Here is a 23,753-nt window from a genome sequence, read left to right on the forward strand (position 1 = left end):
TCATTCTAAACATTTGCTAGATACCAAAACTGCACTAAGAGTTATGTAAGATAAAATGATTCACTCTGCCCACCAACCTCATTAGCTCTCCAGGGTTGCACAACCGAATTTAACATGTCGGGCTCACAAACTACCAGTGAACAAAGTTATACCATATTAACAGGTTTAGAAATCACAGTCTTGTAAAATAAGCAAAAGCAAAGAATTCTCCAAACAGTTTTCCATCCATTATCATATTCAAAGGACACAAGAATCTGGTCCAGTCTTTCAAGTGCAAGTTGGTATGTAATTAATTGATTTTTTTTTTTTTACAAGGGACACTGTGATCATTGTAATAACTGGTCAATCCCGAATTACTTTCATTTTGTTTTTTAGACAGATGAATAGGGACTTCCCTGGTGGAGCAGTGGTTAAGAATCCGCCTGCCAGTGCAGGGAACACAGGTTCGAGCCCTGGTCCGGGAAGATCCCACATGCCACGGGGCAACTAAGCCCATGCGCCACAACTACTGAGCCTGTGCTCTAGAGCCCACGAGCCACAACTACTGAGCCCACTTGCCACAGCTACTGAAGCCCACATGCCTAGAGCCCGTGCTCCACAACAAGAGAAGCCACGGCAATGAGAAGCCTGTGCACCGCAACCAAGAGTAGCCTCCGCTCGCCACAACTAGAGAAAGACCGCAGGTAGCAACGAAGACCCAGTGCAGCCAAAAATAAATAAATTTTTAGAAAAAGATGAATAAAATGTTTAAGTCAAGATCCTTCCAAAGTGCTTATACTTTACTTGCTCCAAAATCACATTTCAACAGAGATTTAGTGCCTACTATATACCAGACACTGCTCAAGATGCTGGACTTAGAACAGTGAATAAGAGAGGTGGGGTCCCTGCTCTCAAGGTGTTTATACCCTAAAGGAGGAAGGTAAAATAAGAAAATAAATTAACAAAATGATCTCAGAGAGGGATGAGTGCAATGAAGGGTGACAGATAATAATGTGGTCTGGAAGGTGTTCTCTGAGGGAGGAACATCTGAGCCACAACTTAACCATGATAAGAAACAGCCAGCCCCACTGCAGCAAAATTCTTACCATGAAACTGAAGACACAATATACCCAACACAATTCACATACACTGGGATAAACCTCCCTAGAGATGCTAAAATATGTTTCTTCCCTAAACGCTCCTCACCAAACTGGCTCCGAAAAAAATCATTGTGAGAACAAATAACTGTACCACAAAGTACAAAAGAGAATGAACCGCTAGATAATGAATCTAGAAGATTCAATCTGATGCTATAAATTCATGTACCTGGATCCAGGAATCAAGAGCAAAGATAATCAACGATTGCCAAGTGGTAACCTGGAGGCTTCCCCTGACAAGACTACTAAACAGGTAACCAAGACTACTAAATAGGTAACCTCACTGAGTTGAGAGAAAGCAGCCCTCCACTGCTGCAGGGAACAGAATGTCTTCAGGAGGGTTGAACCAGGAAAACAGCCTGGGATACTGCCAAGCAGGTCCTTCCTTCCTGAGGGGATGCCAAGGCCTTTCCATGACGCAGCCTCCAGCCCCTCCTGCCTCCTGCCATGTCCCTATGCTCTGCACTATTAAGTGCTGGTCCCCATTTGGAAAGTCAGCGAATACAGAGCAAATCTGTGAAAGGAGAAGATAAGGTTTTAACTTAGACAAACTTTCGGGTTTTAGAAGTTCAAGAAATTATGCAAAACAAACCGGTTCTAGAAGAAACAGAAAAAAAAGCTGACAGTGATAATTTAGAAAATGAGACTGTGTCCAAAAGTCAGAAACTGTATTTAATGAGTTTGGTGTTTTTTAATGCTCCTACCCTGATAATATTTTTTGCACTAAAGAGGCAACGTGGTTTTCAAGAGTCAGCCTTGGCTCAAATCTAATTCAGGCACTTATTTACCTAACATCTTCTTTGGTAAAATAAGGATTATAAATCCTCAACGTTTTTTCTCTACAGCTTTTTTTGAGTATAACTGTCACGCAACAACGTGCACACACTTAACAGTGAACTATCTGATGTGCTTAGACGTTAAGTATATAACTGTGAAACCATCAGCACAATCAAAATAATGAATATATTCATCTCGCTCAGAAGTTTCCTTGTGCCTCCTCTGTAATCCATCCCTCCATCACCTTCATTCTCCTGTTCCCAGGCAACCACTGATCTGCTTCCTGTCACTACAAACTAGTTTACATTTTCCATAATTTTGCATAAATGAAATCATATAGTATGTACTCTTTTGTGTCTGGCTTCTTTCAGTATGTAAATTACATATTTTAAGATTCATCCATACTGTTACGTGTACCAATAGTTCATCACTTTTTATTACTGGGTAGTATGCCATTGAATAGATACAGAATTTGTTTAAATATTCACCTGTTGGGGACTTCCCTGGTGGCGCAGCGGTTAAGAATCCGCCTGCCAGTGCAGGGAACACTGCACTCCTGCCAATGCAGGAGACACGGGTTCGACCCCTGGTCCGGGAAGATCCCACATGCCGCGGAGCAACCAAGCCCGTGCGCCACAACTACTGAGTCTGCGCTCTAGAGCCCCTGAGCCACAACTACTGAAGCCCGCGTGCCTAGAGCCTGTGCCCCGCAACAAGAGAAGCTACCTCAATGAGAAGCAAGCACACCTCAACGAAGAGTAGCCCCTGCTCGCCGCAACTAGAGAAAGCCCGCACACAGCAACGAAGACCCAACGCAAGCAAAAATAAATAAATAAAATAAATAAATTTAAATATTCACCTGTTGACTGACATTTTCCAGTTTGGGGGCTATTACAAATAAAGCAGCTGTGAATGTTCATGTACAAGTCTCTGTAAAATGGTTTCATTTCTCTTGGTAAGTACTTAAGGGTAGCTAGGTCCCATGGTAAGTATATGTCTAACACTTTAAGAAACTGTTAAAGTGTTTTCTAACGTGACTATTATTTTATATACTGCACAGTAGTATATGAGAGTTCCAGTTGCTCCACTTCCTCACCAACTCTTGGTATGATCAGTCGCTTTAATTTTAGCCTTTCCCATGGGTTTTGGTTTTAATTTACGTTTCCTTGACTAATCTATTAATGTGCTATTTTCCATGAAGGGTGCCTATTCAAATCTTTGTCCCATTTTTAAATTGAATATTTTTCTCATTGCATTTTAAGAGTTTTTATATATTCCCGTTAAAAGTCTCTTGTCTGATTTACATGTTGCAAATAATTTCTCCCAGTCAGTGGCTTGTGTTTTTTTTTTTCTTAAGTATCTTCTGAAAAGCAATAGTTAATTTTAATAGACTGATTTGATTTTTTTTTTATAGTACTTGCTTTTTTGTGTCCTGTCTAAAAAATGTTTGCTTAACCCAAGGGCACTAAGATCTTTCTTCTATGTTTTCTTATAAAAATTTTATAGCTAAAATCCTTTTTTTAGGTCCATGATCCATTTTAAGTTAATTTTTGTGTATGACATGAGGTAAAGGTCAACGCTCAAGTTTCTGCACATAACTATTCAATTGTTCACGCACCTCTTGTTGAAAGAAATTATCATTTCCCCATTGAATTGCCTTGACATCTTTGTCAAAAAAGAGAGTCAATTTATCATATATGTGTGAACCTATTTCTAGACTCTCTTCTACTCCGCTGATCTATATGACTCTCTTTACTCCAATACCACATTATCTTAATTATGGTAATGTTATAGTTATCTTGAAATCAGATAGTTTAGGTCCTCCAACTCATCCTTTTTCAAAATTATTCTTAGATGAGTCTGGGTCCTTCACATGTTCATATAAACTTTAGAATCAGTCTGTTAATTTCTACAACAAAGCTTGATGGTATTTTAACTAGGATTGCATTAAATCTATTGAACAAGTTGGGAAGAACTGTTAAGAATTGAGGTCTTAACAATATTGAATCTTCCCATTTATGAACACAGTATCTCTCTCCATTTATTTAGATCTTTAACTTATTTCAGTGATGGTTTGTCATTTTCAGTGAACAAGCCTTGCATGTTTTATCAGATTTATCCAATTTCATATTTTGATGCTCTTTTAAATGGTATTTTTCTATTTCAGTTTTCGATTGTCCACTGATAATATATAGAAACAACTGATTTTTGTAGATTGGTTTGGATCCTGCAACCTAGCTAAACCTAGCTTGTTGGTTCTAGAAGCCCTTTTGTAGGTATCTTAGAATTTTCTACAGTTTTACTTCTTCCTTTGCATGTACTTTATTTTTTTAATTGCCTATTGCACTGACTGGGACCTCCAGTACACTGTTGAACAAAAGTGGTAAGAGTAGCTATCCTTGTCACTCCTGATCTTAGCAGAATATCATTCTGTTTTTCACCATTAACATGTTACCTGTAGGTTTTTCACAATTGTCCTTCACCACGTTGAAAAAGTTCTCTTCTATTACTAATTTGTTGAGAGTTTTTATCATGAATGCGTATTGAATTTTGTCAAATACTCTTTATCTATTGAGATGATCATATGAATCTCCTTTTTTATTCTGTTAATATGAAGAGTTGCACTGATTGACTATAAATGTTTAATCAACCTTGCAGTCCTGGTTATAACCCCATTTGATCATTTGCTATATTGCTGGGTTTGATTTGCTAAAATTTAAGAGTTTTTATATCTATATTCACGAGGGGCACTGGTCTGTAGTTTTATTTATTTGTAATGTTTTCATCAAGTTTTGGTATAAAGGTAATGTTGGCCTCATGAAATGAGCCGGGATGTGTTTCCTTCTCTTCTGTTTTCTGAAATAGTTTGTGTAGTTGGCAATATTTCTTCCTTAAATGTATGATAGAACTCACCAGTAAAGCCTTCTGGGACCTTGAGTTTGCACTGTGGAAGGTTTTTAACTACAAACTCAATTGCCTTAATAGACATAATGCCATTCAAGTTATTTGAATGAGTTTGGGTCATTTGTATCTTTCAAAGAATTTGTTCATTTCATCTAATTGTGGAATTTCCTGGCATAAAGTTATTCATAATATATATTTTTAAATGTCCATAGGATCTATAGTGATGTTCTCTCATTCCTAACATTGGTAATTTGTGTGTTTTTATTCTTGATCATTTGAGGTTTATCAATTTTATTATGTTCTTTTTTCCCAAAGAACAGCTTTTTGTTTCATTGATTTTTCTCTGCTGTTTCCATTTTCTGCTTCAACTAACCTCTGCTATCTTTACATTTCCTTCTCTTTGCTTACTTAGGATTCAATTTGCTCTTCTTTTCTAGTTTCAGGTGGAAACTCAGGTCTTTGAGATCTTTTCTAATTTAAGTTTTTAATGCTGTGAATTTCCGTTTAAGAATTTCTTTAGTTGTTACATTATATCCCACTACCTCCTTGGATATAATGTAAATTAAATGAAATAGTATAGTTAGGAAAGAAACAGTTGATTGCCTAATCCATGGCAGGCACTGTGCTTGATACTAGGAATATACTGCACAGAAGAGATCTAACCCTTTCTCTCATCAAGCTTAGAAGGTAATACAGACGAAATTGGTTCAAAATCAACGCCAATGATTATCTTCTTAATACTCAGAAAGCATGTTAAGCAAAAAAGCATAACAACTTTGTTTTAGTCTAATAATAAAGGTGTCTTCTGTTTTTGTCTCTTCTCATGATCTAGCAAAAACTAAGCTTTTAGTATTTTTTAGAGTTTAGCAATTTGTAATTTCAATTGCAACAAATAAATTTACTGTAGAGTAAATTACTCCATTTGTAACTTCCTGAATAAACTACACGTTTCAATTTAATATGCTAAAGATAAATAAGTACTTCTGTCATTCTAAATTTCAAAACCACCTTTAGACCTATAAAGGATCATTTACAAAACAAGCATTCCATATATTTCCAAATATTTTCTTAAAATTATTTTCTTAACAAAAAATTTTAAAAGAAAGGAAACACACTACCCATTCTACCCTATCATCACAGTTTCAAAATACCCAGAACTTTTAAAAACTGCCTCCTAATTGAATGAGTGTCTGACAAATCACCAGTTCCAAGGTCATTTAAAGGCTGACCTATCCTACCAAACACTCGTATTCTCCGGAACACCACATTAAACATCTAAATGTAATGAATTCAGACAATTATAGATATAGAAATTTAATTTACATTTAAATCTATTCAGCCAGTGGGACAATAGGCAGCTCTAAATACCCCCACCTTGTCAGGTAACCTGAATCTTTCTACACTTAAGCTTCTCCAGCCCTTATCTTGCGGTCTTCATTTAGGCTACAGGTTCTCAAACTTCACTGCACATTGCAATCACGTGGAGAGCTGAAAAGTACTGATGCTGGGGTCCACAGCCATAATAGATTCCTGTCTAGAGTCTTTAAAAGTGGGGATTTTGAAAAGCTCCCCAGGTGATTCAAATGTGCAGACTAGGGGTAAAATGAACCAGTCTAGGATCTTTTGGGGAAAACAGGCTTCTAATGGCCATTGGTCAGTCTGCACCACCATATTTCAGAACCTAGTTCTTTTAGAGCTTTGCCCAACCTAACTCCTAATCAGACACTAATTTAATAATTCCATTCAGATTCCTAGACTCACCTCTATTTCCTGTCCAGAAAGTCACAGGATAAAAAGTCAATCTCTACTTTGGCCATTCCTCTCTAATCCACTTCTAAATTCCACCAAGTAAATTCAGCTGAAGGGAACGTAACTCAATATAATTTGATGATATGGTTAAACAGTCGTTATGGTTTTTTCTCCTATTTAAGAGACTACTCCACAAGCTGCTGTAAGTTTACAAAGTATATGATAAAATAATCAATTCCTCAAAGTGTAAAATAAATATCTAAATGAATCTTATTATCCATCTGATTCCCCCACTTGTTAATTTCAAACAGGTTTTCAATACTGAGTCACCATTCTGGGCTCAAAACTGACATTCTCCAGAATTTAAATCATTAAACTCCCGAGACTCTTCAAAGGGCTTACTCCATTTTGCCAGGCCAGACCACTTCATTATAATTATCATTTCATCACATAAGAGTGGGAAGGATAACACCTGCATCACAAAAACAGTATGAAGATTAAGAAGCAAACGCATTTTAGCACTGTGTAGAGTGCTCTAGACATTTTAATTTATTTGCAGCAGAAATTTTGCCTCATGGGAACTATGTGAAAAAGCACAGGCAAGTAGGAAGTTGCGGGTTAACTACTTGTCAATATACAGAAGCACCAGCAGGTGAGGAGAGGGGAGGGGGGCGGTTCACAAACTGCTGAAGAGCCCTCTAAACTCTCAGTACCAATAACAACAGAAACACATACTGCAGGACTCACACCTCTCAGGCTGAAACTGAACTGAAGTTACAAACAGACGTAAACCTCATCTCCTTGGAAAACTGCTAAACGAAACTTGGCCAACTGAAGACCCAGGCACTCCAATCCCTGCCAATGCAGGTTATGTACCTCTGGGATGTAATGGATGTGCATGCTGAAACACGTGTGCACATCTGAGCTGCTGAACCAACACGTATCCATAAACATTATGAATAATACCTGCGAGAATGTATCACCTTCTCCTAAAAACCGCTTAAAGAACTTGACCCAAATCAAGTCACTTTCCTATCTATCACAACTTCTTTGCCTTTCCTGCGTATTACCCTCAAGCTGAGAGTTGGGGCGCCTTACCCAAAGTGTGGGCGGAGGGGGGTGACCGCCCCTACCCCGACTTCCCGTTAGCCCAAGCTGCCATCCCGAAAGGGGACCGTGTCGAGGATAGCTTTCTAGAGACACACCTGTGCCCTAGCGCACCACCAGTGCCGTGGCCACCTGGGCGAGAACCAAAGCGAGGGCCGCAGTGGAGGGAATTCCCTGCGCTTGGGAAGATGGGAAAGCGCGCCCCGGGCAAGTTTTGTAAAATGAAGGGGGGAGAAGGTGCTGAGTGGACACAAAGGGGAGGGTTCAAGGTACTCACCCAGCCCTCAAAGGTGTCCGAGGCGCCGGCCGTGCGCAGCAGCTCCTGGAACTGCAGGGTGCAGTTGGCCACAAAGTGGTCGTAGCCCAGGGGCGTCTCGTGGAAGACAGCCAGCTCGAGGTGGCCACCGTCGGTGACGTTGGCGCAGAATTCCTCGTTGTACGTTGGTTTGTTGGTCTTCTGCTTGGTGCTCGTCTGGCCCACGCGTACCTGGTCCACGCTCACCGTCAGGTAGGGGTCCAGCAGCTGATAGCCCTTCTTGAAGAGCGAGTGGCGCAGGGACCAGCGGGTGGGCTGCAGCCCCACGGCCTCGCCAATGCGGACCCTCAAGTAGCCATTGAACTTCATGGTGCCGGACGACATGCCGGGGCCGCTGTCCCAATCCAGGGACCGCGCGGTCTCGCAGCGGGAGAGCGGGGAGACCTCGTTCAGGCCAGCCCTCGCGGCGGCCGCAGGAGTGGAGGCAGCTCCCGGGAAAAGCAAATCGCAAGCCCCCCTCGAACAGCCATTCTGCGTCCCCCGCCGGACCTTCCCTCCCCTCCTTCCCTCCCTCTCTCCCTCCCTCGCGAGGTGGAAAGGAGGGGAGCCGGGCGCCAAGCCCTCAGAGGGCCGGGGTCGCCCGACCGTCCCTCTCGAGCGCGCGGCGCCTCCCGGGGGCTCGCGCGGGACTCGCCCCTTCTCCAGGGCCGGGAAGCACCTCTCCCCGGAGAGCCGGAGCGACCCGTCCGGTTAGCTCGAGCCTCAAGCGTCTCTTGCCCCCGCCTCCTCCCGCTTCTGCTCCTGCCCCCGCCTCCGCGGGCTCACGCTCTCCCCCACTCGGTGAGCTTCAAACCAGGAAGCAGCTGCCGCCCCATCCCGGGCAGGAGCCTCGCGCCGCCGGGCTCCAAGTTCACGGCAACCCTGCGCGGGGCTGGCGCGCCCTCCGAAGCCCGGGGGCGCGGCGCGCGGCCGGCGCCCGACCCTGCGTTCGGTCAGTAGCGGGGCGCAAGCGGCCTGGGGAGCGCGGCGCAGGCCGGTTCGCACCGCTCTGCTCGCGCTCCCTGCAGCGGGGTCTGGCGGGGAGCTCTGGGCTGGAAGCTACCCCAGGTGCAGGCCAAAAAGGGAAGGGCTTGCGGCCCAGCCTGCGCGAACACCTGAGGCGTGGGAGACAGACCCGGGAAGCGCCGGAAGGCGGGAAAGAGGAGGAGCAGGGAACCCACGCGGCCGGGAGTCGCCCGCGACCCCCAGTCCCCCCTAGGAGGTGGGATGGCGACCCAACGTGGCCATCTGGGAGAGGCCCTGGCCGGAGGCGGGTGCGTGACGGGAGGTTCCTTTACCTAATCTTTACAGGGATGGCTCATCCCGAGTTCAGCTTAGGCCCATCCTGTTTGTGTACCTTTCCTGCGGAGAGTAATTACACGGTTGTTGTGTGTGTGCGTGTGTGTGTGTGTTTTTAATAGAGCAGTAGTGATGATGGAAATCCTGTCCGCCTCCTTCCTCGGAGAGGTGTGTCTTGTTGCACAAAGAGCAGGAAAGTTCAGTTCTGAAGACAGACATGGCCGAGACGTAATACATCTCTTCCTCTGCGGGGTGATTCCCGGTCCACCCGGCCCTGCATGACAAGAACAGTAGATGTTCACACACACAGTCCCTGGCACATGTGCTCGATCGCCTCTTCTAGGAACACTCGGGGCTGTCGCTCTCTTTATGAGTCAGAGGGGGCAGCCTTCAGTTTTTTCTCCACTCGGGGCTCCTGCAGTTTTTGTCCCCTGGGAGCTCCTTACTCCCTGAGGGCCAGGTCAACCAATTTGTCTCCCATAAAGCCTAGGCCATTCTTAAGATACTTAATTACATTCTCTCTGGCGACTCAGCCTCCTGCTAGCGGGTCAGTTTTTCTAGCCCCCCTACCCACAGTGCCCTATTGGGGGCTTTCTAACCTAGGTTCTCAACATTTCACTGAGGCACACTATGGAATGAAAACAAATAAGAACAATGGGTCGGTGGGGGAGGGCCTGTCTTAGAAAACAGCAAAATGTCCTTAGAAGAACGGCAAGGATGCAGCACATCGTCCTAATGACACCTTAGCTTTAGATGGGACTTGTAAAGCAAGCTCTCAAACATCCAAGGAGTTCCTGCGTGGCCCTGGTGCTCCAGGAGAAAGGTCAAGGGGACCATTTGCGTCAACTTGGTCATCCTCTCCTCCAAAGAGTGGGACTCTAGCTTTAAGAACCACTAAAGGATTTGCTGCTGTTGGGCTATGATACTAAAAGAAGACTGTCCCAGATCGTGGCCAGCTATACAGCTGCCCTACGGTTGTGCGATGAGAGACACAAGATACTCCATTTTTGCCCTGTCAGTGCCAGGCATAGGTGAGCAGTGGTGACAGAGCAGTGAGCAGGATAGCCATGGTGCCTGCTCTCCTGGGGCTCACAGTCCCACAAGGGAGGAAAAACAACGAAGGGAGGGTGCAGTGGAGGAACAGGCCAAGGTGCCATGGGATAATGTAACCTGCGGGTCAGGGGTAGTCAGAGAAGGGTCACCTAAAAACATTGACAGCAGAAGGATCTGTTTATTCAGGGTTCCTGAGAAAAGGGACAGTTTGACCTGTTTGGGGAATAGGGAGGATTCCATGTGGCTGGAGGGGCAAGTGACTGAAATGAGCCTGAAAAGGTGGGTCAGGGTCCGAGACTGACCAGAAGTGGTAGGTTTTTGGACATTAGCTGTGAACAGCTGGAAACCTCTTGAAGGCTGTTCAGCAGGGCCAGGACAGGATGAGATTGGGGTTTGAAAATCCTCTCTGGGGCTGTGTGAAGAATGGACTGGAAGGGGCAAGCACAGGTGTGGGGAGACCAGAGAGGAGGCTGCTGCTGAACTCCAGACGGGAGAAGACGGTGACCGGGACTCAGGTGGTGTGACGGCGATGAGGATAAGGAGGTGGGATTGACAGGTCTCGGGGATGGATGGAAGGGAGGGAATGAGGAAGAGGAAAGTATCAAGGGGGAACTTGCAGGAAATCAGCCTGAGCAACTGCGTGGATTACAGAGCCATTAGTAATTAGGAAACACTAGGAGAGGAGCCGCAGGTTTGTGGGAGGGTTCGGAGGGGGTGGAGTTCAATTCAAAACATGTCAGGTTTGATACACCTTGGATACGTTTAGGTGTAAATCCAAAGTGGGCAATCGGGGCTATGTGGTTGTGAAGGTCAGAGGTGGAGTCTGAAGTAAAGGCATAAATGTAGGCGCCGTTAGTATAGAGATCGCAATCAAAGCTGGAATAGTGGATGAGATCTCTGTTCCAGGAAAAGATAGGAAGAGAACGTAGCTAGAGCAAAGAAGGGGCTTATGATGCGGCCTTCCAGAAACCCCAACATCTATAGGTGGAGGGGCAGGCAAGGGAGTTGAGAAGTGGCAGGCGGGAGTGAGAGAAAACGCAGGAGGATGTGGTGTTAAGTTATTGTGGAAACTAACCCCAAAGTTCTCCAGCAGGAAGGAAAGGTCAGCTAGGTCAGAGGATGCTAAGGGATTAAATAAACAAGACTGAAGAAGCCCTGTGGAGTTGGCAATGGACAGGTCCTGAGTAATCTTTGAGCCGATTCAGTAGAAGGGTAGACATGAAAGCCTATTTGGAGTAGGTTGAGGTGAAAAATAAGAAGTGGAGAGAGTGAGCTTAGACACTCTTTCAAGACGTTTGGCTGGAGTGAGGAGGAGAGAGAGAGCTGAAGATCAGGACGCAATCACCAGACGGAGGGCTTTTTAGTAAGGGGAACAAGGCAGGAAAGGAGAGAGTTCGTACCGTTCTGAGACTGCAGGAGGGAATGCCATCTGAGGCACATGTGAAAAAATGGGCCTTAGTTTAAGAAACATCTATGCCTGTGGCTCTTAGCCTGCTGTCTAAAATTGTCTGCCTATAGCCAGGGAAGACGGTCTACAGCAGCCCCAGCTTCCTGGATTTCTAGTTTAACAGCCCCAGCAGAACGAGGATTTCCTCTACTAGTATCCTTAAATCAATCCTGAGGAAGACTCTGTCTCCAGCCTATGTCATGCGTCATTAGGTGGCTCCTGGGGTACACTAGACAGGTAGAAGACAGCACATAGCACAAAGTCCCTGTAGGGGAGGACTAGCTGCCCATACAGACCTCGCCTACGTGACAGCTGTTATCCAGAGCTGGTCATGACTTTTAAGGAAGGCAGGGGAGCAAGAAGTTCCCTCTCTCTACACATCCCACCCTGCTTACTAGTGGCTTGTACATAATACAGTGTAGCAACTTGCATATCTGTATAGACTACTTTGAAATATGTATTATAGGTTCTTTTATAGACTAGAGGTTTGTTTCTTTTTTCTTCCCTTATCACTATTACTTGTTTCTTGTCTTAGTCACATTATAACTTTGGACTTCTCTATATACAATTCCTAGTACATTGTCTAAATGCTATTTGATTGATTGCTTGATTGACTAAATCACTGCCACTTTTCTAATTTCTTAAGGAACATTTCACACAACCCCCATTCCACTTTAAAATAGAATGAGAGAATTTAGAGAATAATGCAGCCAGGTCAAAAACTACCCCATGTTACGATAATATGACACAGCCTTTGGAGGGCAGTTTGATACCATACATCAAAATCTTCAAAGTAAGGAGTCACTTATTTGCCTGAAGAGGTCCAGTAATAGTGAAATGGCTGAGTAAATTATAGAATAACAACTCAATGGAATATCACATCGTTATTAGAATGACATATGATAACATAGAAAAAAGATAGTAAATAGCATTTTAAAAATCTAACGTAAGAAATATAAATATGCTATGAAGTACATAAAATATGTATACCAAAGGATTAAGATTGGAGTTTGACACAGATAAACGAACACAGTTCTTAGAATGCTGGACTTACAAACGAATACTAAATGTACTTATCTACAAGGGCTCTGAATATTACATAATTCAATATAAAATATGTGATACATGGGCAATCACAAGGTACATTTCAGCTGTTACTTCAGCCGCCACATTGCCATTGATTAAGTATCCACCAGCATTGTAACAAGGCACTTGACAAACATTTCATTTGAGTCTCATGACAACCATAGAAGTAAGTGTTATTATCTCTATTTTACACATAGGAAAAGTGAGGGCCAGAATGGTTAAGTGAATTGGGTCACATAGTTAATACATGAAAGAGCTAAGATTTGGTCCATTTTTCAAAACAGGCACACCTAACCCCCATCCCAGGTGGTTTTAATGCATAGTAGGAATGAAAACTATTATACACACTGAGTACAAAGAGGAAGAAGATGGAGATTCTCAGCAGTCAGGAGAGAGTGCCACACAGAACAGGGGTTATAGCAGTGCTGTCCCTTATGCGTTTCTGAATATGCAAAGGCACGTATGTATAATGGTATATGTATAAAGGTACATAGAAAGTGGCAAAGGTGGGCCTCAATGTCCTTATACATGTTCCAAAAAGAACAGAGAAAGGTAAGCTATTTCACAGATGTTGTACCGTTTCTCAGAATGCAAGGAAGACACGAGTGTCACATTGAAAAGGACATGTTGTATTAGGCAGAATGAATGAAAGAAGACCCAAACCTAGACACATCACTGTGAGGCTTCTGAAACCAGATAAAAGGAGAATCTTCAATGACTTGGAGGAAGAAACAGAGGCAAAGTCGGGAGGTAGGGTGGGGTGGGAGGAGTCTGGGATGAGATCAGAGTAACAGGTCTTCAGAGAGCCAAAGGGTCCTGACACAACAGTCTGTGAGTCAGTGGATGAACAGCTCATAATGAGAGAGGGAATGAGGGAAAAGGGTCCTGACACAACAGTCTGTGAGTCAGTGGATGAACAGCTCATAATGAGAGAGGGAATGAGGGAAAAGAAGGCTGAGGGGCAAAGTCCTAGAGAGCCGATGGGGTAGACCGGCTGAGCTCCCCACCCGTCCTCAAAAGAAGGGCCTTCCAGGGACTGAGATCAGAACAGAGGAGCAAACATAAAAGTAATACCCTCATAAAAAGCAGTCAAGTTGCCTAGACATAGCCTGGTGATCAGGAGCAATGACTCCGTAAGTCATTTCTGCCATTGTTTTCTAACAGGAAACTCCAGTGAAGTTAAATATTTTCTGAGTATGAACAGAACAAACACAAATCTCTCCCATGGCTGATTTACTTTTTTACATAACTCACCTACTTGAATCTACCCATGTTAGAATATTTTCATTTTAAATCCCTTGCATCACCTAAGTGCCTTTCTTATTAGTACTATGGAATCCTGGAAAACGTTACAAACATTCTGTTAAGAAACAGTCCTCAGTCTGGGGCTTCCCTGGTGGCACAGTGGTTGAGAGTTCGCCTGCCGATGCAGGGGACACGGGTTCATGCCCCAATCCGGGAAGAACCCACATGCCACGCAGCGGCTGGGCCCGTGAGCCATGGCCGCTGAGCCTGCGCGTCTGGAGCCTGTGCTCCACAACGGGAGAGGCCACAACAGTGAGAGGCCCGCGTACCGAAAAAAAAAAAAAAAAAAAAAAAAAAAAAAAAAAAAAGTTCTCCGTCTGAATTAAAGTTTGGTAGATTTTTTAAAAAGACATACCTCATATACCATAAGAGATAAATAGTTTAGGGGAGCCAAGACGAATCTGCATTTAGTGACCTCCAACATTTCTTCGTCTCCACTTCTATAATCACAACTTACAGAGGCATGTCACCAAATGAGGCAAAAATATCTTTTGAAACTAAAATAATTCAAAATTCCTTAATTCTGAATGCAGAACTTACTGTAACTCTTCATTTTAGTATGTTTAGTATGTTTATACATGTTTAGTATGTTTCGAAATATCTTAATATTTCTAAAAAACACTAGTGATAGAAGCAAGCAAATATGGTTTAAAATAGTAATAATTTTCTCTAAACCTATTATTAATGTAGTTAATGGTCCAGTTGTTCCGTTAACTTTTATCATTTGGTTCTAGTCCATTAACAAGCTAAGTGGTTATGAAGTAGCAACCAAGTTATTAGATTTTAAGGGTTGTGTAAGAAACCTGTGAGAGGAAAATGATTATTTTGTCCTAATGGCATCTTTCTTTCGCCCTTTGCTGGATTTTCTCTATGTCTCGTTGATGGCATTCTTGGGTTTACTCAGTGGCCATCTAATCCGTAATTCCATTCTGGTCATTGGGCATCAAACTCAGACTTTTCAAAGTCCTCTGGAATTGCCTTTAGGTCATTTGTAACACCCTCCACGTGTTCTTTCAGCCTTGGAATTGAATAGTAGATAGTGATAAATTTAGTACATAAAATGGCTTTTGTCAATTCAAGTAATCTTAATAGGAAGATCACCTGGGCCTTCCTGGCTATGCTTTTTCTTAGTTGTACAAAGGGAGAGGGGAGGAGCTTCACTTTAAATAGAATATTTAGCCAGAATGTAGCAGTTACTGTTCACTATAGTAACCATTACAGATGTTCACAATATACTGTCAGTGAAAAAAGCAGGCTATCAAACTGTAATTCAGCAGGATCCTATTTGGTGTAAAGTGTGCATGTGTATGTTGTGTGTGTGTGTGTATGTGTAAATTTGGAAGGGTAGACCCCTAAGTGTGAACAATGGCTATCACAGGTCATAGATTACAGAGCAGAGTCTGGCTAGCGTAGAGGTTGAAAACAGGGACTCTGGAGCCAGACTGTCTCCACCCAAATCCTATCCCCTATAGCTGTGTGACTTTAGGCTCTACCTCTCCTTACTATGCCTTAGTTTTTCATCCATAAAGTGGGTTGATGTGTGTTCTATAGAGCTGTTTGTAAAGCCCTTGAAACAGTGCCAGGCACATAGTAAGCAACTTTATACATGTTTATTATTGTGGGTGGCTTTTTCTTCTTTTCATTTGTCTGTATTTTGTGATTTTTCTATTTTTTTCTGTAATGAAGATTTCAGCAATTTAAGTTTATTTAGCTAATATTAAAAAACTGCACACCAAATCACAGATAGGTGGACTTTAACGCTTTCAAATTGTAATCATTTCCTGTCATCTTTCTGGTGAAACTTGAACGTCTTCTTGTTCTTGGAAATGAAAAAGCAGTTTGTCCCCTCTTCCCAAGAGCTTATAGTTAGTTCATAATAAGGAGGTATAAAAAAAGCTTCTCCGTCCTTGAAATCTTGGTAATGAAGTATGAAATTTTCACGTCAACCCCAATCATCTTTCTCAGGCAAGGAGAAAAATTTAACTTTCTACAAAACCAATACATATTTCCATATTAAAATCCCCCAAATCCCTTCCCATCTTCCCTTCATAGAACTCTGACTCAAGGCATTTGTTTAGAATACAGAAAGTTAGCAATTGTAGATACTAGAAGAGCAACGTAGGTAAATACTTTGTAGTAAAGCAATGTGCTGTTTGTTTTCTAATAATTTAATGCAGTCCCACGATACAGGCAACATAATTTTAGCTCTAGAAGCCAACAAGTGACAGAAGGGCAATTCAGACTTTCTGGCCATGATTTTGGGGATGGAGTAGGGAGTTGGATGGCCAAGGAACTGGCATTTTTGACGAAGTTTGGCAGGCTTAGCTGATTCTTTTATACTTAATTTCAAGAAGCCCGGGCATGAGAGACAATAGCATTCAAAGATTTAGGTTTGCATCCTCTAAAATCACTAGATGACCTTAAAGAAGTCACATGATTGCACAGAATTAAATGAAAAACCAACTTTAATAAAACACGTGACAAAGTCCTATAGTATTATATAAATGTTATCAGTTCTTCCTCACCCTGCTGCTCATTTTCCCTTCCCCCACCTCATTCTTACTGCTTCACACTACGCCATGTGTCCCCCCTCTCTGCTGAGGAATTTGTGCTCAAGACCAGGGGCTCAACTCCACCACCCTCAGAGACTCTTCAAATCAGAGGGAGAATTTTTGACACATTGTCTTAGTTCAAATATAGTCACTCATATTGAGATTCTAAATATGGAGGAAAACTTGAAAAAATAACACCAGACACCAGTAACAAGACAAACAAATACAGAGAAAATAAGCTCATGGGCTAAATGGGCATGGAAACACAAAAACCACTTATAGTACTAAGATGAAACTTGGGCTCAATACAGGAGAAAGGAAACCAACAAAGGAATTTTACACATTTCCCTGACTTACTCATTTTTTTGAGAGTTTGAACAACTGAAATCAGGAAACACCTGTGCTTGTTAACATTAGTTAGGAAATGACTTTAAAAAACTTGGACTCAGCTTGAGATAACTGATGGCAGGCAGTGATATCATTCCAGAGTCTATATTTCCATGTAAATGCACAAGCTACTTCTGTTAGTTTGGGTCCATTTTTGTAATAGCAATCGAAGACTCAATGCATTACATTTATGGGGTAATTGTTTTCTTGTTTTAAAATTACCTGGCACTTTGCCACATGTTCGTTTTCTTTGTTCCCATTTATAAGTATTCGACGAATATGATAACCACCCAGAAATACAGCTGTCATTACTTTGAGTTGAAAATAAACGTATGGAAAGAACGTTTTAAGATGAAAGACTGAAAGACAAAAATATAGCGTTGTAATAAGAAGATGGGTTGGAAAATAAAGATACAAACGCAAAAAGGTTTGGTCCTTTGATCTGGAAGGCATGCCTGAGAACTCTAGACCAAAACTTTTTTTTTTTTTTTTTTTTTGTGGTATGCGGGCCTCTCACTGTTGTGGCCTCTCCCATTGCGGAGCTCAGGCTCCGGATGCATGTGGGATCTTCCCGGACCAGGGCACGAACCCATGTCCCCTGCATCGGCAGGCAGACTCTCAACCACTGTGCCACCAGGGAAGCCCTAGACCAAAACTATTTTACAGATGAGGAGCCAGAACCAGAAGTTGGCCATTTCTCATGTTGTTTATTACACATTCCCCGGGTCTTCAGAAAGTGAGGCCAGAGCTCCGCAGAGCCGGTTCTAGTCTCAAGTAAACTACTGACTCAATATGCCTTATCTCTAATCGATTTATACAAACAGCAGTATCATTTATATTGCTTGGATATGTTTTGTTAAACAATAAAGTAAAACACATAAATTATGGTACAGTCGATGATTTATTTCAGTTTCTTAGAAATTCAGGGTCAGGAAAATTTGTTTCTAGCATTTTCCTTTGACATGCCAGTTAAATTATAACCAGTGAGAAATGTTATTTTTGTTGTTTTTAAGAAAACTACAAATAGAATTTTTTGCCAGTGAACAAGGTTTGCGTAGATCATTTTATTATCTCATAATTTTATCACACTTTTTAAAATAGAAGGATATTAGAATACACTTAGTTCTACCCACATTTTGTTTTAAAGTCTTGAAAAATGTCTTTTCAATGTTTGATAAACACTGTAATGAGTCTCACAGATATTAATGTTAATTATTGATCATTGTCATTTAGAAATATTAATTATAATAATTTAAATGAACTTCAACAAACTAACAATTATTGAGGTAAGATTAAGAATACATAATAATCATCAGGAACAGTGCCCTGACACAGAAATGAAACAAAGATTTTTAAATGAAAAAAAGAAAAGTGATGTTTTGTTTTAGTACTTTATTGAGGTGTATCAGGTTGGTCAAAAAGGGCCTTCGGTTTTTAAGTAAAAATAAAAGACACATTTTTTCATTTTCACCAAGAACTTTATTGAACAACATATTCACCCTTTTGTTCCACTACCTTCTACCATTTTCCAGGCAACTTCACATTTCCATCTTCCCAAATCTTTTTATTTTTTTGAGCAAAAAACTGTTCCAGGTGCCCTTTACAGTCTTCCAGGGAATTGAAATTTTTTCCATTAAGAGAATTTTGTAAAGACCTAAACAAATGGAAATCCAAAGGTGCAATGTCTGGTGAATATGGTGGATAAATCAGAACTTCCCAGCCAAGCTGTAACAGCTTTTGCCTGGTCATCAAAGAATCATGTGGTCTTGCATTATCCTGATGGAAGATTATGGATAATCTTCCATTGACTAATTCTGGACACTTTTCATCAAGGGCTGCTTTCAGTTGGTCTAATTGGGAGCAGTACTTGTTGGAATTAATCATTTGGTTTTCCAGAAGGAGCTCATAATAGCGGACTCCCTTCCAATCCCACCATACACACAACATCACTTCTTTGGATGAAGACCGGCCTTTGGTGTGGTTGGTGGTGTTTCATTTCATTTGCCCCACGATCTCTTCCGTTCCGCATTATTTTACAGTATCCACTTTTCATCGCCCGTCACAATTTGTTTTAAAAACAGAACACTTGGGCTTCCCTGGTGGTGCAGTGGTTGAGGATCCGCCAATGCAGGGGACACGGGTTCGAGCCCTGGTCCGGGAGGATCCCACATGCCGCGGAGCAACTGGGCCCATGCGCCACAACTATGGAGCCTGCGCTCTGGAGCCTGCGAGCCACAACTACTGAAGCGCACATGCCTAGAGCCTGAGCTCCGCAACAAGAGAAGCCACCGCAATGAGGGGCCTGTGCACCACAATGAAGAGTGGCCCCCGCTCACGCAACTAGACAAAGCCACACGCAGCAACGAAGACCCAACGCAGCCAAAAATAAATAATAAATAAATAAATTTATTTTTTAAAAAAAGCAGAACACTTTCATTACCTTTAAGTAGAGAATTGCATGCGGAAATATGGTCAAGAAATTTTTTTTCACTTAACTGATGTGGAACCCAAACATCAAAGCAATTGACATAACCAAGGTGGTGCAAATGATTTTCAGCACTTGATTTGGGTATTTTGAGTACGTTGGCTATCTCCCACGTAGTATGATGTTGACTGTTCTCAATCAATTAATGTCTCGATTTGATCGCTATCAACTTCAACTGCTCTACCCGACCATGGAGCATCATCCAGCGAGAAATCTCCAGCACGAAATTTCACAAACTTTTGACACATTTGATCAGTCACAGCACCTTCTCCACACACTGCACAAATCTTTTTTTTGCATTTCAGTTGTGTTTTCACCTTTCTTGAAATAATAAAGCATAATATGCTGAAAATGTTGCTTTTTTTCTTCCATCTTCAATATTAAAATGGCTACACAAAAATTCACCAATTTTGATAAGCTTTTTTTTAAATGCACACTGGTATGACAGCTGTCACCTACAGTCTAACAAAATTGTTTTGAATGAAGTTAAAGACAACTAAGTGCTACTAGAGACATCTTATGGAAAAAACTGAATGAACCTTTTGACCAACCCAATACATATCATACCAAATCATACAGAAGAGGACATCCACTTCTGGCTGTACAGAGTGACTGGTACTGGACTGGCCCTCCACTGAAACCAATTATAAATATCTGAGGTAACTGATTTCAGGCACTTGGCAATAAACACTGGAGGACTGTGATACTCGGGAGAAGGGAAACACACAGAGAGCTCCACATCTTCTTCAGCTCTCTGCCTGGGGTCACCAACTGGACCATAAGGAAGTGGAATCCAAGGGGATATGGATGTCCTGCTGAGCTGAAGAGGTGCAGATAGAGTTGAGGATATCCGTGGTCTCTGGAATTTGTAAGGCAGGATATCATAAAGGAAGAAGCTGTGCAGAGGAGGGTGACAAAGAAGACTTCATGAGTGTTCCCTGACAGCCTGTGTGCAGGACGAGATTTCATGAGGCCTAAGACAGAATGGCTCCGCAAGTAAGAGAGCTGGGCCAAGATATCACAGGCTGTGCAGTGCTGGAAACATGAGAATTTTGGCCCAGACACAGTGGAGAGGCCTTATTAAGCACCTGATGCATTCAACTGAAACCCCAAAGAGGCCATACCTTAGGAGTAAGTACCATGACCCAGAGAAAGGACCATGCCCCAGGACTAAGGATCAATCTGAAATAGAACTGTCCTAACAAATAATAAAACAAAGCCTAACAAGATCAAAAAGATTTGCCAGTAATTTAACAGCCTGATAGAAGAAACGTCAACACCCTTCAAAGGAAGGTAAAATAATCCAGACTCTCTATAACTCCCTTATAACAGTATTCAAGAATAATATTTAAAATACTAGACATGTGAAGAAGCAGGAAAATGTGACTGATAATCAAGAAAAGGAACAGTCAATAGAAGCAGAATCCAAGAGAACACAAATATTGGAATTAGCAGATGAGTTCTTTAAAACAGCTATAAATATATTTATGGGTGAACAGGAAAAGATGAATATATTGAGTAAACAGATGGGGACTATCAGCAAAGAAATAAAACATATGGATATATTAGAAATAAAAAGAACATATCTGAAATTACATATATATATATATATATATATATATGTAATTTGAGTCCTAGTAGAAGAGAAGAAAGAGAATGGAGTAGAATAAAATTTGAAGAAACAGTGGTTGAGGACTCTTCTAATTGGGTGGAAAACATCAGCCTTCAAATTGTGTAATCAACAAAATCCAACCACAATAAATCCAAAAAACCACGCCTAGGTATGTCATAGTCAAAAGGCTGAAAACCAAAGATAGAGTAGAGAAAAGTCAGTTACATACAGGGAAGCAATGCTGTGAGTGAGAGTTGACTTCTCACTAGAAACAATGGAGGCCAGAAGAAGCGGAATGTCATCATTAAAATGCTAAAAGAAGTGGCCAACTCAGAATTATATGTGCAGTAATAATATCTTTGAAAAATGAAAACAGAAAAAACATTTTCAGATAAATGCATGCTGGGAGAATTCATTGTGAACTATAAGAAATAGTCATAGAAGAGTTTTTGAGGATGATGGGAAATGATAGCAAGGGGGAAACCTGCAGTAGAGGAAGGAAGCACCAGAATACAGGAACTCTGCAGGAAGAAGAGCAGAGGAAATGGCAAATAGGCATGTAAATATGAAGGACTGTCTCTTTCTCTCCTTCTCATAATTTATTTAAATGACAGTTAAAAGACAAATATATTGTAGGGGTTTTAACTCATGTAGTAGTAAATATATATATAACAACAATAACAAAAAGGATAGAGTTGATATTATATTATTGTGAAGTTCTTATATTTTACGTGAGGTGGTACAAATATTAACTCCAAGTAGAATGATGAAGATGTGTTATCCAACAGAGTAATCACTAACCACAAGTGACTAAATTTAAACTTTAATTAATTAAAATGAAATATAGTTTAAAATTCAGTTTCTCAGTTCTATTAGCCACATTTCAAGGTCTTAATAGCCACATATTAAGCTCTTATATTGGAAAAGCACATGGAATATTTGTATCACTGAAGGGAGTTTAGTTGGAGAATGTGAGAAACCACTGGGGAAAAAAAATACAGATGTATAACTTAAAACCAACAGAGAAATTGAATTAAAATAGAGTACTAATCATCTTAGATCTGCTGTCATGCAAACTCAGTAGATGCGGAAATGTTCATTTTCTTCACTATTGTATGCAACACCAGGCTCAGCGCCAGGCATACAGAAGAAGTTTTACAATTATTTGTTAAATAAATAAGGTCTTCCAACTCTTAAAGATTAAATAAAATAGAGGACTAAAAATGTTTTATTAACCAAAACAAAGGCATAAAAGGAGAAAATGAGGGGGAAATAAATGGGACTATAGAAAACAACTAGCAAGATAAAAGACTTAAATCCAACCATATCAATAACTACATTAAGTGTAAATGAACTGAACAATCCAATGAAAAGAAAGATTACAAGGATGAATAAAGAGCAAGATCCAACTACATGCAGTTTACACAAGATGCATTTTAAAGACCCAGCGAAGTTGAAAGTAAAAAGAGGTGAAAAGACAGGCCAAACAAATCTAAGAAAGCTGGTGTTGATATCACCATACAAGATAAACTTCAAGTCAAGGAAAATGATCAGAGTTGAAGTAATATTTCTTAATGATAAATGATCATTTCATCATGAAGACGTAAAAATTCTAAATAGCTATGGGACTAAAAATAGGTTTAAGTAGGGCTTCCCTGGTGGCGCAGTGGTTGAGAGTCCGCCTGCCGATGCGGGGGACACGGGTTCGTGCCCTGGTCCGGGAAGAACCCACATGCCGCGGAGCGGCTGTGCTCGTGAGCCATGGCCACTGAGCCTGTGCGTCCGGAGCCTGTGCCCCGCAACGGGAGAGGCCACAACAGTGAGAGGCCCGTGTACCACCAAAAAAAAAAAAAAAAAAAAAAAAGGTTTAAGTACAAGAAGCAAAAATGAGAATTTAAAGGACAAATATACAAATCCATAATCATAGTTGAAGATTTTAACACCCTTCTCTGTAACTGATACAAGAACTAAACAAACAAAAAAGAATAAGGATTAAATGATTTGAGCAATATTATCAGCCAACTTGATTTAACTGACATTTATCAGATATCTCACTTAGTATCTACAGAATACACATTATTTTCAAATGCATATGGAATAGTCACTTTATTAGTCAAAGTTCTTCAGAGAAACAGAACCAATAGGATAGACAGGTAGGTAGATAAATGATAGATAGATGATCAATAGATAGATAGGTAGATAGATACATGTAGATAGATAGATAGATAGATAGATAGACGATAGATAGGAATTTAGTATAAGGTATTGGTTCATGCGATTATGGAGGCTGAGAAGTCCTATGATCTGCTGTCTGTGAGCTGGTGACCCAGGAAAACCAGTGGTGTCCTTCAATGACCTGAGAGCCAGAGACCAGTGGTATAGGTTCCCGTCCAAGTCTGAATGCCTGAGAACCAGGAGCACCAAGGGCAGGAGAAGATCAATGTCCCAGCTCAAGTGATCAGGCAGACAGGGAATTCAACTTTCCTTTTTGTTCTATTCAGGCCCTCAATGGACTGGCTGAGGTCCACCCACACTGGGGAGGGCCATCTGCTTTATTCA

General features: G+C 41.5%; 2 protein-coding genes across 2 annotated transcripts in view; one reads left to right on the top strand and one right to left on the bottom strand.

The window, feature by feature from the left end:
• PRKCH (protein kinase C eta) overlaps window positions 1–8,702 on the bottom strand; it is a 222,877-nt gene extending 214,175 nt beyond the window's left edge. The window contains exon 1 of the mRNA XM_060141782.1: window positions 7,951–8,702. Within this exon, the coding sequence (XP_059997765.1) occupies window positions 7,951–8,313 (363 nt within the window). The 5' untranslated portion in view covers window positions 8,314–8,702. The remainder of the gene's footprint in view (window positions 1–7,950) is intronic.
• Window positions 8,703–8,793: 91 nt separating this feature from the next.
• Window positions 8,794–23,753, top strand: part of TMEM30B (transmembrane protein 30B) — a 36,582-nt gene continuing 21,622 nt past the window's right edge. Inside the window, exon 1 of the mRNA XM_060141838.1 lies at window positions 8,794–8,920. The gene's annotated coding sequence lies outside the window, so the exon portion shown is untranslated. The remainder of the gene's footprint in view (window positions 8,921–23,753) is intronic.

The sequence above is a fragment of the Lagenorhynchus albirostris genome, chromosome 1 (genome assembly GCF_949774975.1).
Source record: "Lagenorhynchus albirostris chromosome 1, mLagAlb1.1, whole genome shotgun sequence".
Taxonomy (NCBI): Eukaryota; Metazoa; Chordata; class Mammalia; order Artiodactyla; family Delphinidae; genus Lagenorhynchus; species Lagenorhynchus albirostris.